Below are 24,058 nucleotides of genomic sequence, written 5' to 3' on the forward strand. Positions count from 1 at the left end.
CGCAGTGTGCAAAAATCTAAAGAATGGGGTTAATGTGATTGAAGTCTAATTTTGAAGGACAGAATGATTAACTGCCAAAAAATAGATTGAAACATTTTCTTAAAGACAATACTAGTTCATTTCTATCTGATGTATATAAGCTGAATACACATCTAAATATTAAGATGTGTTAATAGATTAAGACGTATAAATCTCATTGATTAAAATCCAGACATATAAATAAATATACTTAATAACCAAGATATAAATCATTAAGATTTAGATATTCACCAAATGCAAACAAATGAGGTTTTAGTACTAACAATGGATGATAAAAACCGATTGACAAAATTTTAAAACAGACTATTCGACATGGCTCGGTTAATACATGTCTTTATTAACATAGGTGACAGACACAAATAATTATTTAGTTTGAGCAATCGGAGACATCAAATGTGTGAATATTAGACAAATTGAACAAGGCACTCCTCCGCAGTGGTGTACTTGACATCTGGATAAAGTTCGGAGGCCTCAACCCCAAATGCTGGCTCGATCTTAAAATTGGTTAGACTGCCCTTTACAAATGTTAAGTGGTTAAGCGCCAACGCCATACTGACCGGAAAAGGAGATGCTGCAACAATATACAATATACAATGTCATAATTAATTACCAATGCTTAATTGGAAAAAGAATCTAGATTAGAGACTTAGATTACTAACTATTGATGTCTTTGAGAATTTGCTCCTCTGGTATGTAGATTTTCTCTAGTGTTTTACCAATCATTTTCTCCCACATAGCCACTAACTCATTGAACGATAATGTGTTTTTGGGAGGCTTAATATAGAGGATTTTGTTCAAAGTTCTCGGGTCATCAACTGCTTTAATAGTGTAGGTGCAAGCATCATGTTCCTCATTGAATACAGCTGCAACAAAAAAAAAGAATAAAGGAAAAAAAAATATACAAGAATGAGATATTTTGCCATGAACTAGTTTTCTTTCGAAACAATAGAGTCGGCCCTAATATTGGTGAGCACGGATAAGCTATGTTACTCAAACTCTCTGAAAGTATTAGTCGGTGCGTGACCAAGGATGGATGTATCATCGTAAGCAGTGACAAAGCCAGAAATTTTAGAAAAGATTTTCAAAGTTTATATATATCAATTGGATGGCAGCCCAGTGCACTAAGCTCCCGCTATGCGCGGGGTCCGGGAAGGGCCGGACCACAATAGTCTATTGTACGCAGCCTTACCCTGCATTTCTGCAAGAGGCTGTTTTCACGGATCGAACTCTGTGTGTGTGTGTGTGTATATATATATATATATATATATATATATATATATATGTGTGTGTGTGTGTGTGTGTGTGTGTGTGTATTAAAAGTAATTTTGTTACCTATATACATAATGTAGAATTTTTTATATACTTAGTGTAATTTTCCGACGAAGAGTGTTCAACTGAACACCCTTCACTCTATGTGGCTACGCTACTGATTATAGGTACGGATTCAACTGAACCCATAACTTTCAGCGCGGATCATAAATTTATGTGTAAAACTTCACTGAAATTGTAATAAATAATAGACATGAACCTATAACTTAAAAAATTATAACTGGTTCAATCCTAAAAATCTTAAAAGTTGAACACATAAAGTTTAAATCTTGGATCCCCCTCTCACATAAGGGATCCTCCAAAACTAGTGTATTTTTGGAGGATCCGATACGGGTGTGACGGTATTTTGAAAAGTCCACGCAACAAAGCGGATAAGGAATTTTTTCCCACATACCTTTGACATTTCCATCTCCAGGAATGATGATTTTGTCTCTAGGGGGAGCAGTGGCTTCTAGTTGAACCAAAGTTGCTAAGAAATAACCATCTAACAAGTCGCTTGAGACATAAGTATAAGGAATTCCTTCAGCCTCAATAGCTCTACGAATTTGGGCTTTTGCACCAACTAAAGACTTTAGTGGTTCTACAGTATTGCCCTTATCAACATCCATACCAAACTCTGAAGGGAAGAATCTCTGAAAATTTAAAATAAGATAATTTAATACCATAATATAAATGTGAAAAACTACTAAATTTTCAACCAGTATTAAATTTTAAATCTATAAAATTCAAAAATTGGTGAATTCAATAGTAATAAAAGGTTGAATCCATCAAATTTATATTCTGAATCCGCTCGCAGCGAACCAACCTTAATATTGCCAGCTTCTTTGATAGCAGCAATGATGTTAACTTGATCAGCCAATTGCATAGGACCTACTGTTGATATTACCACATCCACTTGCTTTATAGCCTTCACCAAACTCTCATGATCATATAAATCACCCTATGTTCAAAACAAGAAATTTACTATTACTATCATGTAAAATTTTATTTCAATTCTTTTTCCACATTTTGGTTTGCATAAAAGGAAAGAATTAATGCACTATATATACATACATGAAGAATAGTGACACCCAAATTCTTGAAATTCTCAACAATTTTACCCTTTACAGGGTCAGAAACTGTACTCTCTCTAACTGAAGCAAAGGTGGGGTGTCCAGATTTTGCACTTGCTTCCACTATAAATTTTCCAATATAACCAGTTCCACCAATGATCAGAACTTTGCTTTTCTCAGCCATTTGTTAAAAGTAAAAGATTAATTTCAGTAGGTGTAGAAGTGAAGTTGAAAGAGCCTTCTAAAGAATTTGGTTGTGGCATTAAAGCATGCTGAGGCAACATCATTTTATGCACTGAGCTAAGGGTGCGTAAGTACCAAAATGCCCTCGGTGTTCCAACTAACTGCCAAGTTCTAACTAATGATCTTGCTTCCTTTGAGGGGTAGTTATTCACGACATAGATGATGTAAAGAATATTTATATATAAGTGAATTTTAAGTTCTGTTTTATTTTTTAGGTTATTAATTTTCTTGTTTGTAAACGTTACTTGTAGTTATCTTTTAGGTGATATGATGGTATAAAAAGTTTAATTTCGACCAACAAATCGCATGCAAAATTTTAAAGTAGTAGGCGTAAAATTCTAATTCCTCTGTTTCAACTTATGTGGTATAGTTTAACTCATATGATTTACGAGAGCTAGAAGAAAATACTTTTAAAACTTGTGATTTTATATTATAATATTTGTATGGTTATAAAACTTTTGAAACTTATAATATGCGATAACACTTGTCATCACAGTGAAGAAATTTAAAAAAATCTATGCTTTTTAAAACATATTAAAAAGAAATACTCTTACAAAATTAAAACGAACGGAGTACTATTACATCTTATCAACCATAGATTACTGTTTTGTTACTTACACTCAAGAAGTTTGAAGTAGTAAGTAGGAGCCAAAAGAAAGGTAGATAATAGCTGGCACTTGGAGTAACAAAGTGAAATCCTTTATTTGATTTTCATCAACTAAGAATTTTATTAATTATTTTATAAAAACATTTTAAATAGTTAGAGCTATGTAATGGAGATAGTGGCATAAGATCGAAAGAGAATTAGATTATCAACAACACTGGAATTTGTTTAATTTTTTGAGGATGTTCAATTAATAGTACGATTATAGCTTGAGTGAGCTCCAAAGAAAGACCATAAGATGGACTTCTAGAAAGATTAGATATACCTGGTTTCTTAAGCAAATAAAATGTACGCAAATTAATTTAGTTTGATTGGAAATGCAAGATATCCCGACATACCGGCGTTTTGNAAAAAAATTCTAAGGAATCCAAAAAAGTAAAAAATTGAATCTATGTCCAATGAATTACACCTAGCAAGAAAAGTTTTTTGTTTTATTTCGACATGTCGTCACATATGAAATAACAAACGGTATAAATTAGCAACCCTTTTTCCACCGGATCCATTGCAAGAAAGGGATAATGTGCAACTTCGAATTGTCAACTACATCCTTTACGGAAATGGCAAACCAATTCGAGGAATTTCTGACACAAGTGTTCAATTAGTTCGGACTTGTTTAGTATTAAATTGGAACCAAGACAAAAAAAAAAAAAAAAAAAAAAAAAAAAAAAAAAAAAAAAAAAAAAAAAAATGCCCGCCCTCCCCAAAAAAAATATTTGGTTATGGTTCTCTCTATAGATTAGGTAATGGTCATATATGGAATTGCCAATTTGGTAATGTATGACCACACAGTAGAGGGAACATAGAAATGAGTGAAGCCGAGATAAGGATGATAATTAATCAAGGCATGTTATGGTCATTAACTGTAAAGTAGTTTAATTTGGTGTGTAAGGTTGACATGCACGAGCGATGTTGCGAGAAATGGAAATATGTGAATATGATCATATCTACACTATACATTTAAGAGGCGGAGAATATAACAAATCGACCGGTCGTTTTGCTTACTAGAACCTCGTTCTCTTAAATGAGATTTCCTGTACTTGCTTCTACTGATTTATGACTTGCGGGGATGGTTAGTTCGGAATTTTGAAGAGTTCGGGTTGAAATCGGAACACTTGGTTCCTTAAGGTTGGCCTAAAAGGCCAAGTTTGACTTCGCTCAACATTTGAGTAAACGATCTCGGAATCGGAATTTGACGGTTCCAATAGGTTCGTATGATGATTTCGAACTTAGACGTATGTTCGGATCGGGTTTCGGATGACCCGGGAGCATTTTGGCGCCTAATAGCAAAAATTAGTTCTTGAAGGTTTTAGAAATTCTTTAAGTTTGGTTTGGAGCGGGTTTTGGTGATATCGAGGTCCAAACAGAATTCTGAGACCGAGCGTAGTTTCGTAATGTCATTTAAGACTTGCATGCAAAATTTTGTGTCATTCCGAGTAGTATAAGTACGTTTCGGCGCTTTGGAAGTAAATTGAAGAACTTGAATTTCTTAAGTTTGATTCAATTGGTTTTAGGGTGTGATTCTTAGTTTTAATGTTGTTTCGGGTATTCCAAGAGTTCGAGCAAGTCCGTTTTATGATTCCAAACTTGTGGGTATGTTCGGGCGGGGCCCCGGTGGCCCGGAGAGTTGATCGGACGAGGCTTGGACTAAGTAAGAAGTTGGGAACAGTTGCTGAAGCTCCAGTTCTGTCATAACCGCACATGCGCTTGGCTAGCCGCAGGTGTGAGCCATGAGCTGCAGAAGCGGAAATGCGAAGGAAGCCCAGGCACCGCAGGTGCGGAGGAATTTACGCACTTGCGAGACCACAGGTGCGAACACTGTGGTCGCAGAAGCGGAAAGGGCTCGCAGATGCGGCTCCTTGTGTTCGCAGATGCGGAGCCCGACCAAGTGAGGAAAAGGAGCACCTGAAAAGGTCTTGCCGCAGGTGCGAGACCGCAGATGCAGCCCTATGACCGCAGGTGCGAAAATCGCAGAAGGCAGAACCTCATTAATACGGGACTTAGGCATTTTGAGCTCATTTATTTCATTTTAGGGCGATTCTTGGAGCAGGGGATTTCACCTAACACTTTGAGGTAAGTAATTCCTACACAATGTGAGTTAAATACATAATTTATGGGTAGATTATAACATGTGAATTGGTAGAAATCATGGGTTTAGGTGAAAACCTAGGGTTTTGACAAAAATGAGATTTAACCACAAAATTTATTATGGAATTTAGTAGAAATCATATATTTGTGTTCCTAAGGTTATGGGTAACAACTTCCTTTAAAAATTTCAGGAATCTGAGCATGTGGGCCGAGGGGTGAAATTATGAACTTTTGAGCATAGATTGATTAGTTTATGTAATGTTTGACTAGTTTCGGGTCGTTTGGTGTCAAATTTGGAGGTTTGAGCGCGTTCTTGAATTGGGAAAAAGGCTTTGATACGAGGTAAGTCTCCTTTCTAACCTTGTAAGAGGGAATTAACCCCATAGGTGAATTGAATACATGTTTGAACCTATTAGTTGGGGCTACGTACGCCCGAGGTGACGAGAGTCCATACGTAGCTACTAATATGCTATTATCCGGGTAGTTTAGGATCCGTATCATGCTATAATTGGAATGTTGTGTCCTTACTTGCTAATATAATCACTTAAACCATGTTAGAAATTTATAAAAGTATTGTATGAGGTTAAATTCGCTTACATGAAGGTTTGAATGAAATACTTGACTGTAAATGAGAAATTTGTGCTTACTTGAAAATAAATTATTATTTGTTCGGGCCGAGCGCCTCGGTAGTAAATGGATGCATCTATGGTTCGCGCCGTTCGACCCTCCGACAGTGCATATTTTAATACTATGTTGGACCGGGCCGTACGACCTCGGCATGATTGCGCATGTTAATTATTTGGAACTCTCCGTGATTTATACTGCCTAAATGCTTTGAGTTCTAAGTTGTTACATGATATGACTGAAATTGACATTTTATTTATGAAAGAATATCTTATCTCTTCCTGTTATTGAACTGTTAGTATTATCCATGATATTTATGCCTAGCATAACACTTTAATTATACTATTGTTGGCCCTAGTAAGTGTCAAGTCGACCCCTCGTCACTATTTCTTCGAGGTTAGACTGATACTTACTAGGTAAATATTGTTTATGTACTCATACTACGCTTCTGTACTTAATTGTACAGGATCTGAGGCTGGTGCATCTAGTTACCCGCCCGGTGCGCATACTTGAGCTTGGACTGAGACTTCACAGTGAGATGCCCTCTTCTAGCCGTTCAGCAGCATGACGGAGTTTCTCTTTTGCTTGTATCTGTCTATTCTATTTCAGACAGTAGGATAGTTATCTTTTGTACATTTTACTAGTTGCCCATACACTTATGACACTAGATCTTGGCATGTATTAGTAGACTTTGATTTTTGGATTGTATTTCTATAATTACGACTTATTCTAGTTGTTACCGTTTTGCATTCCTTAAAATCTGTTACTTATCAAATGATTTAAATTCAAGTAAAGTTAGATGTTGAATTGCTTAATAAAAATGAAAAATCACTAAGTTGTTCACTGTTGGCTTGTCCAGCAACGGTGCTGGACGCCATCACGATCAGAGAGAGAAAGTGTGTGTGTATCTTTATTTTATATTATTGGTATTGTTTAACATGTGATAGTAAGTTACTTATATTTTTTATTTTTATTTTTGAGGATTCTATTGTTTATAAAAAAGAATTGTCTTAGATTTTAGGTTCGCAACGGTAAGTGTTACTCGCGTCAAGTGTGTTCACCCAATTTAGTTAAGTTAATAATTTATGTCAAATAGTGACAGATGTAGTGTAAATCTATAAGTTCATCTGAACCCATAACTTTCTATACGGAGTATAAATATATAAGCCAAATACATATATAGCCCTTTAAACTTGGCTCCAGTTTTCATTTAGACACTTCAACTAAGGCCATTACATACTATATACTTTAACTTAATATATTACGTACCTATTAAACACCTCTAAGACAGGTGGCACGATGTGTGATTTGTACCTAAAATTTGGCGTGCGAAGAGGAGATGTTTGGCCTATATTTCTTTCTGTTTTCTTCTTCAAATAATTTATTATTGGAAAATTACATTGTATAGCCGCTCTCAGAATAATAGCCAAAAAATATTTATTTTTGTATATATATACATTTTGTATGTTATATACAAAAATGGCACACTCTTCCTTTCAAACCGGTAAAAAACGGAAGATGTCATTCAGTAATCCCGCGATCGCCGTCTGAACGATCAGAATAAGGTAAAGCTTGAAGGTGTCTTTGGGGCTTGCCTTATAGGTAGTGACTATACCACTTACATATCGAACAGATCTTACTCTCAATGAGCGAAGACGTGTCGAAGTGAAATCCCCTAGTATTATTGAATGTAAATCTGTGCACGAGCATATGTAAACAACTTATTGAATTTCTGAAAGAGTTTTCATAATGCAATACTATTCCGGTTTCAAAGTGAGTTCTTGACCAGTTGAAAAAAATGCTTTGGGTGGGTTCTCGGTGGACTTATATAAATTTTATACACTTTTTTGGCTATGAAATGTAAATAATTTTTGGCGCGGGTTAAAAGTGAAAAAAACACTTTTTATTCTTTTTCTTTCTCCTTCATCTTCTACATCGCTACCTCCATCCACCACAAAATTCTCTTCGTCCCAATTTCATCCCGAGTCTTTTTACAGATTCATCTTATTTCCAATATTGATTAACTTATCAATTCACTTTAAAGAATTACTTACACGCCAAAGAAAGAGTAAAACCCAGAAATGATATATTAAAAGAGGCTGAGATAAATGTTGAAATTCAAACGCGAATTTGCAATAATTTTAAACTTTATTTCTGAATTACCTTTTCGTTTCAGAGACACACCCTAGAATTTTGTAACGACCCGACCGGTCGTTTTGAGCATTTATATCATGTTCAACTATTTAAAGTCTCGGGCAGCTTCGTAATTTGTATTATGACATGTGTGTATCGTCGTTTTTGGTTTTCAGGTGTTTCAGAATTAGTTTGGAAGAATGAATTTCATGTTTAAAGCTTAAGTTGAAAAGGTTGATCGGATGTTGACTTATGTGTGAACGACTCCGTAAAGGTATTTTGATTATTCCAATAGCTTCATATGGTGATTTCGGACTCAGGCGTACGTCTGGATTCGGATTTGAAGGTCCGTAGAATAAATTGAAGCATTTTGGCAAAAGTTGGAAAATGGAATTCGGACGTTTGACTGGGAGTTGACTTTATTGATATCGAGCTCGGATTCCGACTCCGAAATTGGAACATCTCCATTATGTCGTTTATGACTCGTGTGCAAAATTTGAAGTCAGGATTGATTTGATACGTTTCGGCACAAGATATAGAATTTGAAGATTTGAAAAACTCATAAGTTCGATTCGAGGTACAATTTATAATTTCGACGTTGTTTGATGTGATTTGAGGTCTCGAGTAGGTCAGTAATATGTTTTGAGACTTGTTGATATGTTCGGATGGGGTCCCGAGTGACTCGGGTGAGTTTCGGGGTAGTGTCGGAATATTTCTGTTACACCCCGTAAGTTTAACAACATTGACATTGTTATATATATTTGATATGGTATTTTGAGTGGAACTTTTTGTTGTTGTTGTTGTAAAGAAGAAAAAAATGGTTTGAAGAATATGATTTTATATAGTTATCAATATTACCACTTTCGTATATGTTTTAAATTATACACATAATATGAGAAAATTTATGAGATTTTCTTTATTGTAAAGATAGAAATTATTTTCGCACAAGAAAAGAAGATTATTTTATCATTTTAAGAATTAAACGTACAAAAATTTATACTTTGTATATGAGATTAGGAAAATTAAAAGTTGAGAAAATATATATATTTTTACATAGATATTTTAAATAATAGTGTATGTATTTATTTTGTATGGTACTACATGGCCATGATAGTAAGTTATATAATGTGTATTAAAAGCGAGTAGTATTTAAGTAATTTGGGATAATTCTTAATTATTTGGTAAGTGATTAAAGAGTTGGATAAGACTAACCTCCCCCACGTGGCAAGATAAGAGACGTTAGAATTAGTCTTATAACCTGAGTCATACTATTTTTATTGACCCATCTTAAAGCTTTCATTCATTGAGAAAGATAACAGGAATTTTCAATCTTTTGCTTTATTCCTTTTTGCAAATTATTTATTCTTTGTGCTCTTTCTGCACCTTAAATTCTGGTTTTAAGCCTTATGGGCTTGGATTTTGAAAGAATGATCAAGGATGTCGAAACAAAAGGAAGCTGTTAGTTTGCGCACGAGATTCAACTATTAATTATTTGGTCAGCACTAAGCTTTATTAACCAAATATTTTGATTTTGTGGCTTAATCTCTTAGACCCTTGTTTCTAGAAGGTAAGCTATCAGCTAGATTATTTGTTTTCTGCTCTTTGTATACGAGATTCCTGGAATTTTAAGTCGGTTCATGTTTGATGGCCGGGAAAGTATCGTGCAGGAGTATTGTTTGTTAACAATGAAGAAGGAAAATAAGAAATTGGGAAGGTAATGTGTTGTGTGCATGTTGGAATGATGGACACTTATTTGTTGAAAGAGAAACAACGTGTTATAACTTTGAGCGAAACTGTACTTGAATGTCTAGTTAGCTTGTTCTATATTTTGGTCTTCACCCCATTTGCAGGATGCATAAAAAAGGGGGGGGGGGGGGGGGGGGGGTTAAATAAATAAATAAATGCATAAGAAAGAAGGATATCTTTGAAATAAAAAAAAAATAAAAAAAGAGGAAGGATATAGGTTAGGTGGCTAGGAAATCTTTTCATTCATTGTTCTGTGTGCTAGTCTAATTGTTTTTGGGTCATTTATGGGTTATATATATTACGATATTGGAAGAAAAAGTCTGAGATTGGCTAATCAGGTATGTTAAGGCTATCCCTTCTTTTTTTTTGGCATGATCCATATGATACAACGAAACGAGCAAGCACGCAAGTTTCAGAAATGATTCTGTTCTTAGAAGTACTAAGGTTGCCTATGTTCCTGATTCCCCATACGTCCTACTACCATATTGTCTATTCATGGGTCTCATAACATTCCAAGAGATCATATTGACTCACTTCCTTATGCATTGCATTCATTTAACATGTGCATTTACCCATGACTCAGACGGCGTTATATACGCGTATATATATGTATATATATGCATATGGGATATGGGAAAGGTTATGGCGTTATATACGCACCACCACCTGATCAGCTGGTATACGATGATGATTTTGCCCACAGTGGCTGAAATGATATGATGGGATGCCCTCGGAGGCTTGATGATGTTATGAACACATGTACCTATGCACGACATGATATTCATACGCATATGCATGATACTATAAATATTTCATGATTTACAGAGCTATCCAGACTTACAGGTTGAGTCCTTTACTCCATGTTTCTTCCATGTCTTTAATTAATGTTGACTTACTGTTATGTTTCAGTTCTGCCATACATACTCAGTACATTATTCGTACTGATGTCCCGTCCTTTTGTTGGGGATGCTGCATTCATGCCTGTAGGTATAGATAATCAGTTTGATGATCCCTCACAGTAAACGAGATCGGCATTCAGCCAAGGATCGGTAAGACTCCACCTCATTCGGAGTGCAGCCAAGTCTATGAGTCATCGTGTCAGAAGTTTGCTACAGACTTATGGGTAGGACGGTACCCTATCCCATTTGATGTCAGATAATCTTAGAGGCTTTGTAGACAAATGTTCATTTTGTACAGTATGTCAGAGGCCTTGCTGGCCCATATGTATTCATGTTTTAAGAACGATAGTTTATTGATACAGTGTTGCCCACTTATAGTTATGCATTATGAGTTGTGGCCATGTTGGCCCATGATAGTTACAAAAGGAATGAGTTCAACCAACTCGAACTATGTATGTTCTAGTTTTGATCGAATGATTATGAGTTACAGAGTGGTTCGCTCGGGCCAGCTCGGCATCGGGTGCCAGCCACGCCTCCCCAGGTTTGGGGCGTGACAATTTCTATGCCATTTTTAGCTGCTGGTTTTTGGCTACAGCAGTGTGCAGTGCGATCGTATGGAATTGGCCGCGATCGCGATGATTAAAATGGGAAAAAATGGCCAGTGAATCACGATCGCGGAAGGCCTTTCGCGATTGCATAGAGAAATTTCGGTTGCACCGACCTGACTTTGGAAGCTTATATCTTACAATCTATAAGAAATTTAGTGATGATACAAAAACGAAAGTTTTAGCCCTTGATGTCTAGTTTTCAGAAAATCAAACCATTTATCATTTGGAGTTTTGTACCAAAAGTTATGTCTATTACACTACATGCTGTTCGAGAAGAATTTGGGAAGAGTAAAAGAAGTTTGTGCTTCGCGATCGCGGGGAAATGACGGTGATCGCATAGAGTACAAATGTTATGGAAATTTTTGTGCTTCGCGATCGCAAAGAATTTGGGCAGAAGCTTTAAGTTCGGGTTTCGCCATTTTTACCCATTTTTGAATTTTGGAGCTCGGTTTGGGCGACCTTAGAGAGGAATTTTACCACACGACTTGGGGTAAGCAATCTTGACTCACTTGTGATTATATTTCATGAATTAATCTTCATTTTTGGTGTATGATTATTGAATTTTCAAGAGAAATCGGAGGAATTTTCTATAATTCCAAAAAATAAATTTTCGAGTTTTGAATACTGATTCGGAGTCATATTTGAATGAAATTAGTATATTTGGACTCATAATTAAATGGGTTATCGGATTTTTTGAGTTTCATTGGGTTCCGTTATGTGGGCCCCACTGTCGACTTTTTGAGCGGCGTTGGAAATTTTCATAAACTGTTAAATTGTAAGCATTGGAGTATATTTTGATTAATTTGTACGTTGTTTGACTAGTTTCGAATCATTTGGCTTGGAATTGAGGAGATAGGAAGGCGTTCGGAGGATGATACGCGTGGAATGGAATTTCTGGAGCATTGATTAGCTTGCTCGGCATTAGACTCGGCTTGTTCGAGGTAAGTAACATTTTTAAACTTGGAGTTGAGGGTATGAACCCTGAATATTCATGTAAAGAGATTTGTTTGGAGGTGACGCACATGCTAGGTGACGGGCGTGTTGGCGTGCACCATAGAAATTGTGACGTAATTGATTCTATGGAATTGTGTAGTCAGATAATCTTGGCGTTTTCCATGTACTTTCATGTGTTAAAGAAATTGAGCTGAGAATCACGTTAAAAATCATGCTGAGGCTATATGCCGGTATTATTGAGACCCACAGAGGTCATATTGTCGTTGAATTATTTGTTTAAATTGTAATTTCATACTCAGTCATGTTCATTCATTTCATATCGTATCTCTGTCTCTGTCTCTATTTATTGATATATCATATCATCATTTTGAGCTGATTTTTCTGACATTTTTAGCCCGAGGGACTGGAGAGATTGATGACTGAGTGAGACTGAGGGCCTGATTTTGAGGATATTTATGGGATCGGGCTACACGCCGCAGCAGGCCATATTGGCTTTATGCATGTTATTATTATATGGATCGGGCTGCACGCCGCAGTAGGCCTTATAGACTTTATCATCTTGGGATCGAGTTGCATGCCGCAGCAGGCCAGATTGGCATATTATAGCGTTTGGGCAGAAAGAGCCCCTCCGGAGTCTGTACACCCCTAGTGAGCACAGTTGATTTATATTATTAGCACATGAGTTTTCCGTGCAGCACGTCAGTTGTTAGTGCGAATCCATCTATTGATATCGTTAGCACGTGAGTTGTCCGTACGGATCCATCTATTGATATTGTTAGCACGTGAGTTGTCCGTACAGAACGTGAGTTGTCCATGCGGATCCATCTATTGATATTATTAGCACGTGAGTTGTCCGTGCAGTACGTGAGTTGTCTGTGCGGATCCATCTATTGATATTATTAGCACATGAGTCGTCCGTGCAGTACGTGAGTTGATACTATAGCACATGAGTTATCCGTGCAACACGTGAGTTGTCCGTGAGGATTCAGATCTTGATAAGTGAGATTGAGTACTCTGAGCATATGATTACATGAGTTTATCACTACGCTGCATTGCATTAGACATGCATACTTGATATGTAGGCATAGAGTAGTATTTTTCCCTCATTCCATCTGATAATGAAAATTCTTATCTGTTGCTAAAAAATTTGAGATAAATCACAGATTTCAGACTTACTCATATTTTCGGTGATTTCGGCAAAAGATTTAAGTTTTACTGTTATACTTGAAAAGCAAACACCTATTTCCGAAATTGTAAACGAGCTGAGCATTTTATTGTTGAGTTATTACTTGTGTTACTTTCAATATATTGTTATGAACTATTGTTGGTTGTTGGTGTTGAGTTCTGAACTTTGTTTTAGCTCGACACTACTTTCAACCTAAGGTTAGGTTTGTTACTTAGTGAGTACATGAGGTCGGTTGTACTCATACTACACTTCTGCACCTTGCGTGCAGATTTTGGATGTTGATGTTGTTGTACATGGTGGGAGCTAGCATTGAAGATGTACCTGCGATGTAGTCACAACTGCCTCTTATTCATGGTAGCTTCAGAATTTTTGATCTGTTCATGTATATTCAAACAGATGATGTATTTTTATTTCACCAGCTTTATAAATTCTTATCTTAGAAGCTCATGATCTGTAGTACCAGTCCTTGGGGAGTGTATCAGAGTCAGTTAAATATTAATTGAATCGAATTGTTGTTATTTGGTTTACCTAGCGGGTTAGGTTAGGTGCCATCACGGCTGGTTAAATTTTGAATCGTGACAAATTCACTTCAAAGTTAAATTATTTACAAGTCAAAGCATAGCTCAAACTCATTTTGAAGAGAGAAGGCAACAAAAAAAAGGAATTGTTATACAAATAGCCGGTCAGATTCACAGTTTACTTTTTCTAGCTGATATACATAGATTATACTTTAATTATACACAATTCTAAACATATTATACATAAACTTTATATACATTATATATCCACCAACCTTTTTTAGTTTAAAAAATTAGGTGGGTGGCTATTTGTTTTAATTCTTCAAAGAAAAAAAATTCAGCAATTTCAGAACACAAACAGCTCTTTTACCAAAACTAACCAAGTCAATTTCAACCCTCTTTTCTTTCAGATTTATATATGCTAGTTGCTTCTTGTGCTTAAATATCTCTCATGGCCTGAACAGTGTCTATATTTGCAATACAGGGCAAAATGCAGTGGCTATTTAGGCAAACTTCCCAAATAGAGATCATCATGCTAGTATCATTAAGTTTAAGGGTGAGTGTGCAAAATTCGAAAGAATGGGGTTAATGTGATTGAAGTATAATTTTGAAGGACAGAATGATTAACTACCAAAAATAGATTGAAACATTTTGTTAAAGACAATACTAGTTCATTTCTATCTTAGGTATATAAGCTAAATACACATCTAAATATTAAGACGCGTTAATAGATTAAGACGTATGAATCTTACTGATTAAAATTCAGACATAAAAATAAATATATTTAATGATTAAGATATAAATCATTAAGATTTAGACATTCATCAAACGCAAACAAATGAGGTTTTAGTACTAACAATGGATGATAAAAATTGATCGACAGAAATTTTAAACAGACCATTCGACATGGCTCAGTTAATACAAGTCTTTATTAATATAGGTGACGGACACTTATAATTATTTATTTTGAGCGAACGGAGACATCAAACATGTGAATATTAGACAAGTTGAACAAGGTACTCCTCCGCAGTAGTGTACTTGACATCTGGATAAAGTTCTGAGGCCTCAACCCCAAACGCTGGCTCAATCTCAAAATTGGTTAGATCGCCCTTTACAAATGTTAAGTGGTTAAGTGCCAACGCGACATTGACCGGAAAAGGAGATGCTGCAACAATATACAATATACAATGTTATAATTAATTACCGATGCTTAATTGAAAAAAAAAAAACTTGATTTGAGAATAAGATTACTGACTATTGATATCTTTGAGAATTTGCTCCTCTGAAATGTAGATTTTCTCTAGAGTTTTCCCAATCATTTTCTCCCACATAGCCACTAACTCATTGAACGATAATGTGTTTTTGGGAGGCTTAATATAGAGGGTTTTGTTCAAAGTTCTCGGGTCATCAACTGCTTTAATAGTGTAGGTGCCAATATCATGTTCCTCATTGAATACAGCTGCAAACAAAAAAAAAAACAAAAAAAAAAGGAAGAATAAAGCAAGAAAAATATACAAACAAGAGACATTTTGCCATGAACTTGTTTTATTTTAAAATCAATAGAGTCGCCACCTAACATTGGTGGGCACGAATAAGCTATGTTACTTAAACTCCCCGAAAATATTAGTCGATGCGTAACTCGGGGCAGATGTACAATTATAGATAGTGGTGATGCCAGAAATTTTACAAAGGGTATTCAAAGTTTAAAATATATCTATAATAAGTAATTTTTGACCTATATATATAGTACTCCCTCCGTTCCAATTTATGTGAACCTGTTTGCTGGGCACGGAGTTTAAGAAAAAATGAAGACTTTTGGAATTTGTGGTCCTAAACAAGTTAAAAAGAGGCCCAGAGTATTTGTGTGGTTATAAAAGCTTCTCATTAAGGGTAGAATTGTAAGTTTAAGCTAAATTGCTTCCAAATTTAGAAAGGGGTAATTCTTTTTTGAACGGACCAAAAAGGAAATAGGTTCACATAAACTGGAACGGAGGGAGTAATTTTTTATATACTTAGTGTAATTTTACAATGAAGGGTGTTCAACTACGCCACTGATTGCAGTCACGTTCAACTGAACACATAACTTTCAGCACGAATCATAAATTTATGACTAAAACTTCACTGAAATTGTAATAAATAGTAGACATGAATTCATAACTTATAAAATATAACGGGTTCAATGCTAAAAATCTTAAAAGGTGAACCCATAAAGTTGAAATCCTTGATTCGCCTCTCACATTATAAGGGATCCTCCAAAATTAGTGCATTTTTTGATGATCCGACACGGATGTGACGGTATTTTAGAGAGTCCGTATAATATAGTGGATAAGGAAGTTGTTTTTCTACATACCTTTAACATTTCCATCTCCAGGAATGATGATTTTGTCTCTAGGGGGAGCAGTGGCTTCTAGTTGGACCAAATTTGCTAAGAAAAAACCATCAAAACAGTCACTTGAGACATAAGTATAAGGAATTCCTTCAGCCTCAATAGCTCTGCGAATTTGGGCTTTTGCATCAACTAAAGACTTTACTGGTTCCACAGTATTGGCCTTATCAACATCCATACCAAACTCTGAAGGGAAGAATCTCTGAAAATTTTAAATAAGAATATTTAACCCCATAAACATTATGTAATTTAATATAAATGTGAAAAACTACTAAACTTTCAACAAGTATTAAATTCTCAACCCATGAAATTCAAAATTTAGTGAATTCAATAGTAATAAAACGTTAAATCCATCAAATTTATATTCTGAATCCGTATATAGCGAACCAACCTTAATATTGCCAGCTTCTTTGATAGCAGCAATGATCTTGTCTTGATCAGCCAATTGCATATGACCTACTGCTGATATTACCACATCCACTTGCTTTATAGCCTTTACTAAACTCTCATGATCATATAAATCACCCTGTTCAAAACAAGAAATTAAAATATACTTATATGTAGGGCTGTCAAATTTGGCCCAAGCCCAAATGATTCGCCCAATTCATTTAAGGTTGGGCTGGTTAATGACCCGTTCATATTTTGAACCCAGCCTATCTTGACCCAATTCATCTCAACTCATTTAAAGTTGGGCTGATTTTTAGCCCAAATTGACCCATGAGTAACTTTGCCAAAATATCTTAGAAATAATTTGTTTTTGTTTGATATGTTATAGTAATGATCATAACAAAAGAAGAAAAAAAAATCTTAGTAATTATACAATTTATAAAATAAAATAAAAACATATTTAAGTAAAGCTTGATAACAGTTGGGCGGGTTTGGCTATGACCCAAATTTTAACACATCTTGACCCAACCCATTTTTTTCAAGTAAATTTTGGGCGGGTCATTTGACCAGCCCAATTATTGACTCAACCCAATTTGACCCGCCCAAAATCAACCCAACTCGCCCATTTGACACCCCTGCTTACATGTAAAATTTATTTCAATCCTTTTCCCTTATTTTGTTTTGCATAATACCAGGAAAGAATTAATGCACCATATCATATATATTTACATATACATACATGAAGAATAGTGACACCCAAATTCCTGAAACTCTCAACAAGTTTAGCCTCAACAGGGTCAGAAAGTAGTGTGCTTTCTCTAACCAAAGCAAATGTGGGGTGTCCAGCTTTTGCACTTGCTTCCACTAAATATTTTCCAATACATCCAGTTGCTCCAATGATCAGAATTTTGCTTTTCTCAGCCATTTGATCAAAGGTAAAAGTTGAAATCAAGAACCTTCTCAAGAATTTGGCTGTGGCATTAAGCATAGTGAGGCTAACATCATTTTATGTACTGAGCTATAGGGAATTGTAATCACCAAAATGACCTCCGATTGTTCCAACTAACGGTCTCACAAAATGTATTTTTAAGCAAATAAAATTGAAGGACAAACGTAATGGTTTGATTGGATATGCAAAAACTCCAAAATTATTTGGTTATGGTTCTCTCTTTTTAGGGTAAGGGAAAGCTATAGTTGTATGAAAGGAGAGTTGGTAAGGCAGGGGCAAAGCTACACTATGGTAAGGGTAGTCAATTGACCATCCTTCGTCGGAAAATTACGCTGCGTATATAAATAAAATATTAGGTTTTAAAGGTATATAACATATATTGAACACCATTTGTCATAATTTTTTTTACTTCTTTCAAGTTTGAACACCCTTAGAGAAATTTCTGGCTTCGCCCATGTGGTAAGGTAAAAGGTCATACATGGAATTGCTAATTTGGTATAATTAATCATTCAATAAAAGTTATGGCATCATTTATAAAGTACTTGAATTGTGGTGATGACACTGAGTGATGTTGCGAGAAATGGAAATATGTGAATTTGATTATCACATCTAGAGTACCATTATTTAGAAACTCCACTAAATTAAACCATGATCTCGACTCTCTTTTTTTTTTTTTGTTGAATATGAGTGGCTCGAGATTAGCAATATCATGGAACAAAATCTTACAATTACAACACTAAATTCGGTGTAATTTCACAAGCAAGGTCTAGAAAGAGTAGTATGTATAGAGATATTATTTTTACGTTATGAAAGTAGAGAGGCCGTTTTCGATAGACTCTCGGCTCAAGAGAAAAGAAAAAACAAGCAGTAGCAACAGCAAAATAAGATATAAGATAACCAAATCAAAAGAAACAACATGTAGTAGCAGAAATCTAAGAATAAAAAAAATACGACAATAATACTAATACTACTAATACTACTAATATTGGAAAGAGATACACCCGACTACTTACTAACATTTTACCCTAATTCTCGACCTCCACCCTTGGCATGCAACAAAATGTTACAGTGTAGAAATTGCCTCTGCACCAAGTGCTTAAACTTCGTGACAATCACAAACGATCAGATAATTAATTGGAGCTCGATGGGAGTAGAAAATGTCGATATTGCTGAAATTAAACTGTAAAAATTGCACTAGTTTCCTATTTGGTCGCCCCATTGAACTTGTATTCATTTTTTAATTTTTTTATTTATTTGTATTCACTGTTTAAATAACTTTAGCCATTTTTTTTCTCTTTCTTCTTCTTCTTCTTCTTCTTCTTCTTCTTCTTCTTCGGGTAACAATGATTTTATATGGTGTTTGTGAACATATTTTAAGATAGTTTATTATGTTTTATAGGTCTGAGCTGTTGTGGCGCTTTATTTTTTAATATTGTTTAGGGTTTCTTCTTTTCTTCTTCTTAATTGCAAAATAATTTCGTTAGATTTATTGTTGTTTTGGCAAATTGATGATTGGGGTTTGTTCTTGATGATATTTGGAGGTTGTGTTTCAAATTTGAGCTTATTTGGAGTAAATTACATTTAGGTATTAAATCATGTATTGAATTGTTAAAATTTGAAAAATAAATTTCTGTTTCTAGACAATTTGCACTTAAAGCCTATTTGGCCTTAAGTGCACGAAAATATCGGTTCACTTTAGACCTTTTGGCCTTGTGCATCTGAAGTGTCATTTTTTCGCTTCAAACTTAGTAGCCTATAAGTGCATGAAACCATTGGTTGAACTTCAGACCTATTTGGCCTTAAGTGCATCTGAAGTACAATTTTTCACTTCAAACTTATGGCCTTAAGTGTAGGAAATCGTTTGTTGCACTTCAGACCTTTTGGCCTTAAGTGCATCTGAAGTGCAATTTTTCACTTTAGACTTATTGGCCGAAAGTACATGAAACCATTGGTTGCACTTCAGACTTATTGACCTTAAGTGAAGTTAGGGGTGTGCATTCGAATCGGTTTTATCGATAAATAGAAACGATTATTTGTTATCGAAATCGAAATCGAAAAAATCGAAACCTTATTGAAACGATAACGATAAGCATATGTACAAATCGATAATCGATAAGTAATTATCGATAAGGGTCAAAATCGAATCGATAAATCGAATGCACACCCTTAGACTGTAGACACTTGTTAAATGAGTAATTACCTATTTGTGTAGATTAATATAACATACAGAATGTATATATATTCCGCTACTATTTTGAAAGCGGCTATACAATATTATTTTCCCTAATCTATACCCTTTCCTTTATCCTAAGTCCCTTACCCTATTATTTCCTCTACCACATTTAAGGAATGATCATATTTAAAGATCAAGGGAATGAAGTTCAAATTAATGGAAAACAGAATTAGTTGTGATGATGTGTTTTGTTTTGTTTGTTTTTTTTATACTGTTGGAGTGTTGTTGACATATATTATAAATGGTGTTCGTCTTATTTTAGCTTCTTTTTGTCCATATTAGTTAGGCGCGTTTATAGCGATATACTTTCCGTGGAATTCCGCAAATTTTCTTATTGGTGTAATCGATAACCGAATCGATAAGCCCCCAAAATCGATAAATCGAAATTGAAAAAATCGAAACTTTATTGAAACGATCAGCATGTCAAATAAATTAACAAATAAGTATAATATTAAATAAATTAACAAGCAAACTGAGTATAAATTCAATTGTGATCCCAAAACTGAGTATAAGATGCAAAAGCACAATTAAACTTTGTATATAGCACGCGATATATGTTACACCGACACAAAAGTTGTATGTTTTAAAACAACAAGCTCCAACACCTTAAAAATAGTAGCGGTGTAAAGCCAAACGTTCAAGCGTTGATTCCGGTTTGGGCCGGTTTATTGTCAGATCCAGTAGCCATGTTGGCAACGTGGAATTGTGCCACGTATTTGTAAGCTGCACCTCCTGGTGTCCTCGTCGGTGGCTCATTCAAATGGGCCGAGTTGCTACTTATCCACCTGCAATTTAATTGGTTAAGTTATAAATTGACAAAGCAAATTTTTGTGCAGTATCAATAGGTTTAATAATAATTATTTATTAATTTTATTGATTATTAATTAACATTTATTGTACAGATCTACTTATAATTAGATGTCATAATCATATAATACAACCCGTTAATGAATAGAATTTAAACACATCATGTACATATTTTTTTTAATAAATATAAACTTAAATAGCCACATACCCAAACGCTTAAACTTAAAATTACAACAACAACAACAAATCTAGTATGATCCCAACAGGTGGGGTCTGAGAGGGTAGTCTGTACGCAGACCTTACCCCTACCTAATGCAGGTAGATAGGTTGCAATAGACTCTCGGCTCAGGAAGGGCAAGAAGAAGAAGAGGAAAGCAAGTAAGGAAGAAAGAAGGAACAGAAAAGAAAAATGGAGAGATAAAGGATAAGTAGTACCAAATAATAGCAACGGGGAATACAATACCTGAGGCGAACAAAACCACATAATGTAATAAAAATCTAAGAATATGAAGGGACATGCATGCTATTAAGGCTATCGGTGAACAACTAAAAACTACCTACTAACCTTCTGCCTTAATCCTCGACCTCCACACCCTCCTATCAAGGGTCATGTCTCAGTGCGCTGAAGCAACGCCATGTCCTGTTTAATCACTTCTTCCAGTACTTCTTAGGCCTACCTCAACCTCTTCTCAAACTCTCCATGGCCAACCTCTCACATCTCCTGACAGGGGCATCAATGCTTCTTCTTTTAACATGTCCGAACCATCTCAGCCTCGACTCTCGCATCTTGTCCTCCACGGAGGCTACTCCCATTCTGTCACGGATAACTTCATTCTTAATCATGTCTCTCCTGGTACACCCACACATCCATCTCAACATTCTCATCTCTGCTACTTTCATCTTTTGCACGTGCGAGTTCTTGACTGGCCAACACTCAGCCAAATACAGCATAGCTGGTCGAACCACCACTCGATAAAACTTACCCTTAAATCTTGGCAGCACATTCTTATCACATAAAACACCGGAAGCGAGCCTGCACTTCATCAATCCCGCTCCGATGCGATGTGCGACGTCTTCGTCAATCTCCCCGTTACCCTGGATAATAGACTCGAGATAATTAAAACTTGCTCTCTTGGGGATTAACTTGAGCATCAAGCTTAACCTCTACGTTTGCATCATGGGTCCGTCACTGAACTTGTACCCCAAGTATTCTGCCTTGGTTCTACTCAGTTTGAAACCTTTAGACTCCAAGGTCTGTCTCCAAACCTCCAACCTCGCGCTAACTCCAGTTCGCGTCTCGTCAATCAACACTATATCATCGGCAAATAGCATGCACCAAGGCACTTCCCTTGGATGTGTCGCGACAGTACATCCATCAAGGCATATAAAAATGGGCTAAGAGCCGATCCCTAGTGCAACCCCATCCCACAGGGAAATGCTCCAAGTCACCACCCAGCGTCCTCACCCGAGTCTTAGTATCATCATTCCTATCCTTAGTCACCCTAATATCCTTAATCCTTAATCATCATAAACTTAAAATTGACAAAATAATATATATATATATATATATATATATATATATATATATATAATATTTAATATATACTAATTAAAAAATAAATATTTAATTTAATCGGCTATTTGGGTAAAGATTACTTTTTTTATGTAATTAAAACGCGTGCATAAGTAACAGGATAAAAGGTTATGACTTTCATCACAAATTATTATCTCCTTTCAATTTAAGTTATATACCTTTGACACAATGTAATTTATTTTATATTTATTTAGAATTATTATCTCCTTTCATGTATTCTAAGTGATATGATGATGTAATTTTTTTTTATATCGTCAGTTCATATAGAACTTATATCTCTTTTTTTACGTAGTTAAAAGAAGAAGCTAGAAAGGTTATTAAGATCTAAACGTGCAATATTACTGTTAATTGTGATCTTTTAATCACCGATAAAGAACAAGAAAAAGTTAATTACCATCCATTTTTCTTGATTAGTTTATCCAAACTATCTTCACTTTCCAGATCAATAAACTCCCCTGAGTTTGATCTTTCCTGCTCCATTTTAGCTGCCTCCTCAAATATAATATTTGCCTGTATCCAATTAAAACAGCTAAAAGTAGATATTAATTTCTAAAAAGACTATATTACTATGTTTTTTTTTTAACTAAAGTGAATATCACATTAATTACTATATAGTACCTGTTTTAGGCTTTGAGGGGATAGCATAGAAATATATCTCTGATGCTCTTCTTCTATTTGTTTCTTGGATCTCCAATATGCTTCAATCTCTTCCTTTGTTAATGACTTATTTTTCCGATATTTCACTAGAAAATCGGACAAAGAAAATAATCAATAACTACGGCTCAGTCCCAAATAATTTAAAATTAGCTATATGACTTATTTAAATTTAAATGCTGGATCCGAATATACTAACATAGAGGACTCCTAAACATATAGTAACATTTATAAAGCAAACAAAAATGAAGTAGAAAAGGGGCTAATTTTTCAGTTATGGAAATAAAGGGGCTTACTAGCTTGAGGATCAGAAACAGGAGAATCCCAACCTGCCATAAGAGAACCCATATCTGTTTGCTTGCTTATTTCTTAATTAAACCAATTATAGACAATTCACTCAAGTTGTACGTAAAATCTATTGAAAAACTCACTCTATTTATAGAGCAAGAAGAACACTGTCATAGGTTTATGGTGGGGCCTACCTTAAGTTGCTAATCTTATCTCTAACAAAACAAAAAAATATTATTTTATTATTGTTTTAGAATTAGATTGTGTGTTAAACCAGGGACTTGGGCATATGGTTTCTTTATAGTAGTAAATTAAGTGTTAATAGTGCCTGGAATATTTTAGCCGCCCATAGATATGCATGCAAGGTGACAATAGCTTATTGATGATGATAAAATATAAAAAAATGAAAATATCTTCTATCCATTATGGTATGTCCACTATGTTGTCACGTCAGATAATGTAATGCAACATCAATTCTTATCCTTTTGGGCCCGTTTGATTCTTGAACGATAGGACGGCCTAGTCAGTTTTCGGATTGGTAATTGAAAAATAATTGTCGTTTATAAAGTTATTATTACTATTTTACTGTAACACGGAAAGTTCCAGCATAATATACTAGAGATTGGAGCATCTATGTATGAACTTCCAGGATATTATGTTAGAACTCCAGCCAGGGGCGA

At 35.1% G+C, this 24,058-nt stretch overlaps 3 protein-coding genes and 1 long non-coding RNA gene across 6 annotated transcripts; 1 reads left to right on the forward strand and 3 right to left on the reverse strand.

Annotated features, from left to right (window-relative positions):
* Positions 225–2,686, reverse strand: LOC109224877 (isoflavone reductase-like protein). The gene is made up of 5 exons (XM_019389443.1): positions 2,422–2,686; positions 2,174–2,308; positions 1,763–2,000; positions 699–902; positions 225–610 (listed from the first exon to the last, which is right to left on the reverse strand). The coding sequence occupies exons 1-5, from the start codon at positions 2,602–2,604 to the stop codon at positions 444–446; spliced, it is 927 nt and encodes a 308-aa protein (XP_019244988.1). The 5' UTR covers positions 2,605–2,686; the 3' UTR covers positions 225–443.
* LOC109225116 lies at positions 11,343–14,089 on the forward strand. Of its 2 annotated transcripts, none has more exons than XR_002067853.1 (3): positions 11,343–11,912; positions 12,245–12,363; positions 13,831–14,089. It is a non-coding gene; the product is annotated as an uncharacterized LOC109225116 (long non-coding RNA). The 2 variants fall into 2 exon arrangements; XR_002067854.1 differs by lacking the exon at positions 13,831–14,089 and adding an exon at positions 12,771–13,816.
* LOC109225117 (isoflavone reductase-like protein) lies at positions 14,905–17,909 on the reverse strand. The gene is made up of 5 exons (XM_019389704.1): positions 17,593–17,909; positions 16,858–16,992; positions 16,431–16,668; positions 15,336–15,539; positions 14,905–15,245 (listed from the first exon to the last, which is right to left on the reverse strand). Exons 1-5 carry the CDS (start codon positions 17,839–17,841, stop codon positions 15,079–15,081), a joined length of 993 nt encoding a protein of 330 aa, XP_019245249.1. The 5' UTR covers positions 17,842–17,909; the 3' UTR covers positions 14,905–15,078.
* On the reverse strand, positions 20,509–23,526 carry LOC109224878. Of its 2 annotated transcripts, none has more exons than XM_019389444.1 (4): positions 23,387–23,526; positions 23,055–23,179; positions 22,831–22,946; positions 20,509–20,820 (listed from the first exon to the last, which is right to left on the reverse strand). In XM_019389444.1, the coding sequence occupies exons 1-4, from the start codon at positions 23,436–23,438 to the stop codon at positions 20,673–20,675; spliced, it is 441 nt and encodes a 146-aa protein (XP_019244989.1). In that variant the 5' UTR covers positions 23,439–23,526; the 3' UTR covers positions 20,509–20,672. The 2 variants fall into 2 exon arrangements, with proteins under 2 accessions (XP_019244989.1, XP_019244991.1); XM_019389446.1 differs by having other exon boundaries at positions 23,420–23,511.

This window comes from Nicotiana attenuata, chromosome 4, assembly GCF_001879085.1.
Source record: "Nicotiana attenuata strain UT chromosome 4, NIATTr2, whole genome shotgun sequence".
Lineage (NCBI taxonomy): Eukaryota > Viridiplantae > Streptophyta > Magnoliopsida > Solanales > Solanaceae > Nicotiana > Nicotiana attenuata.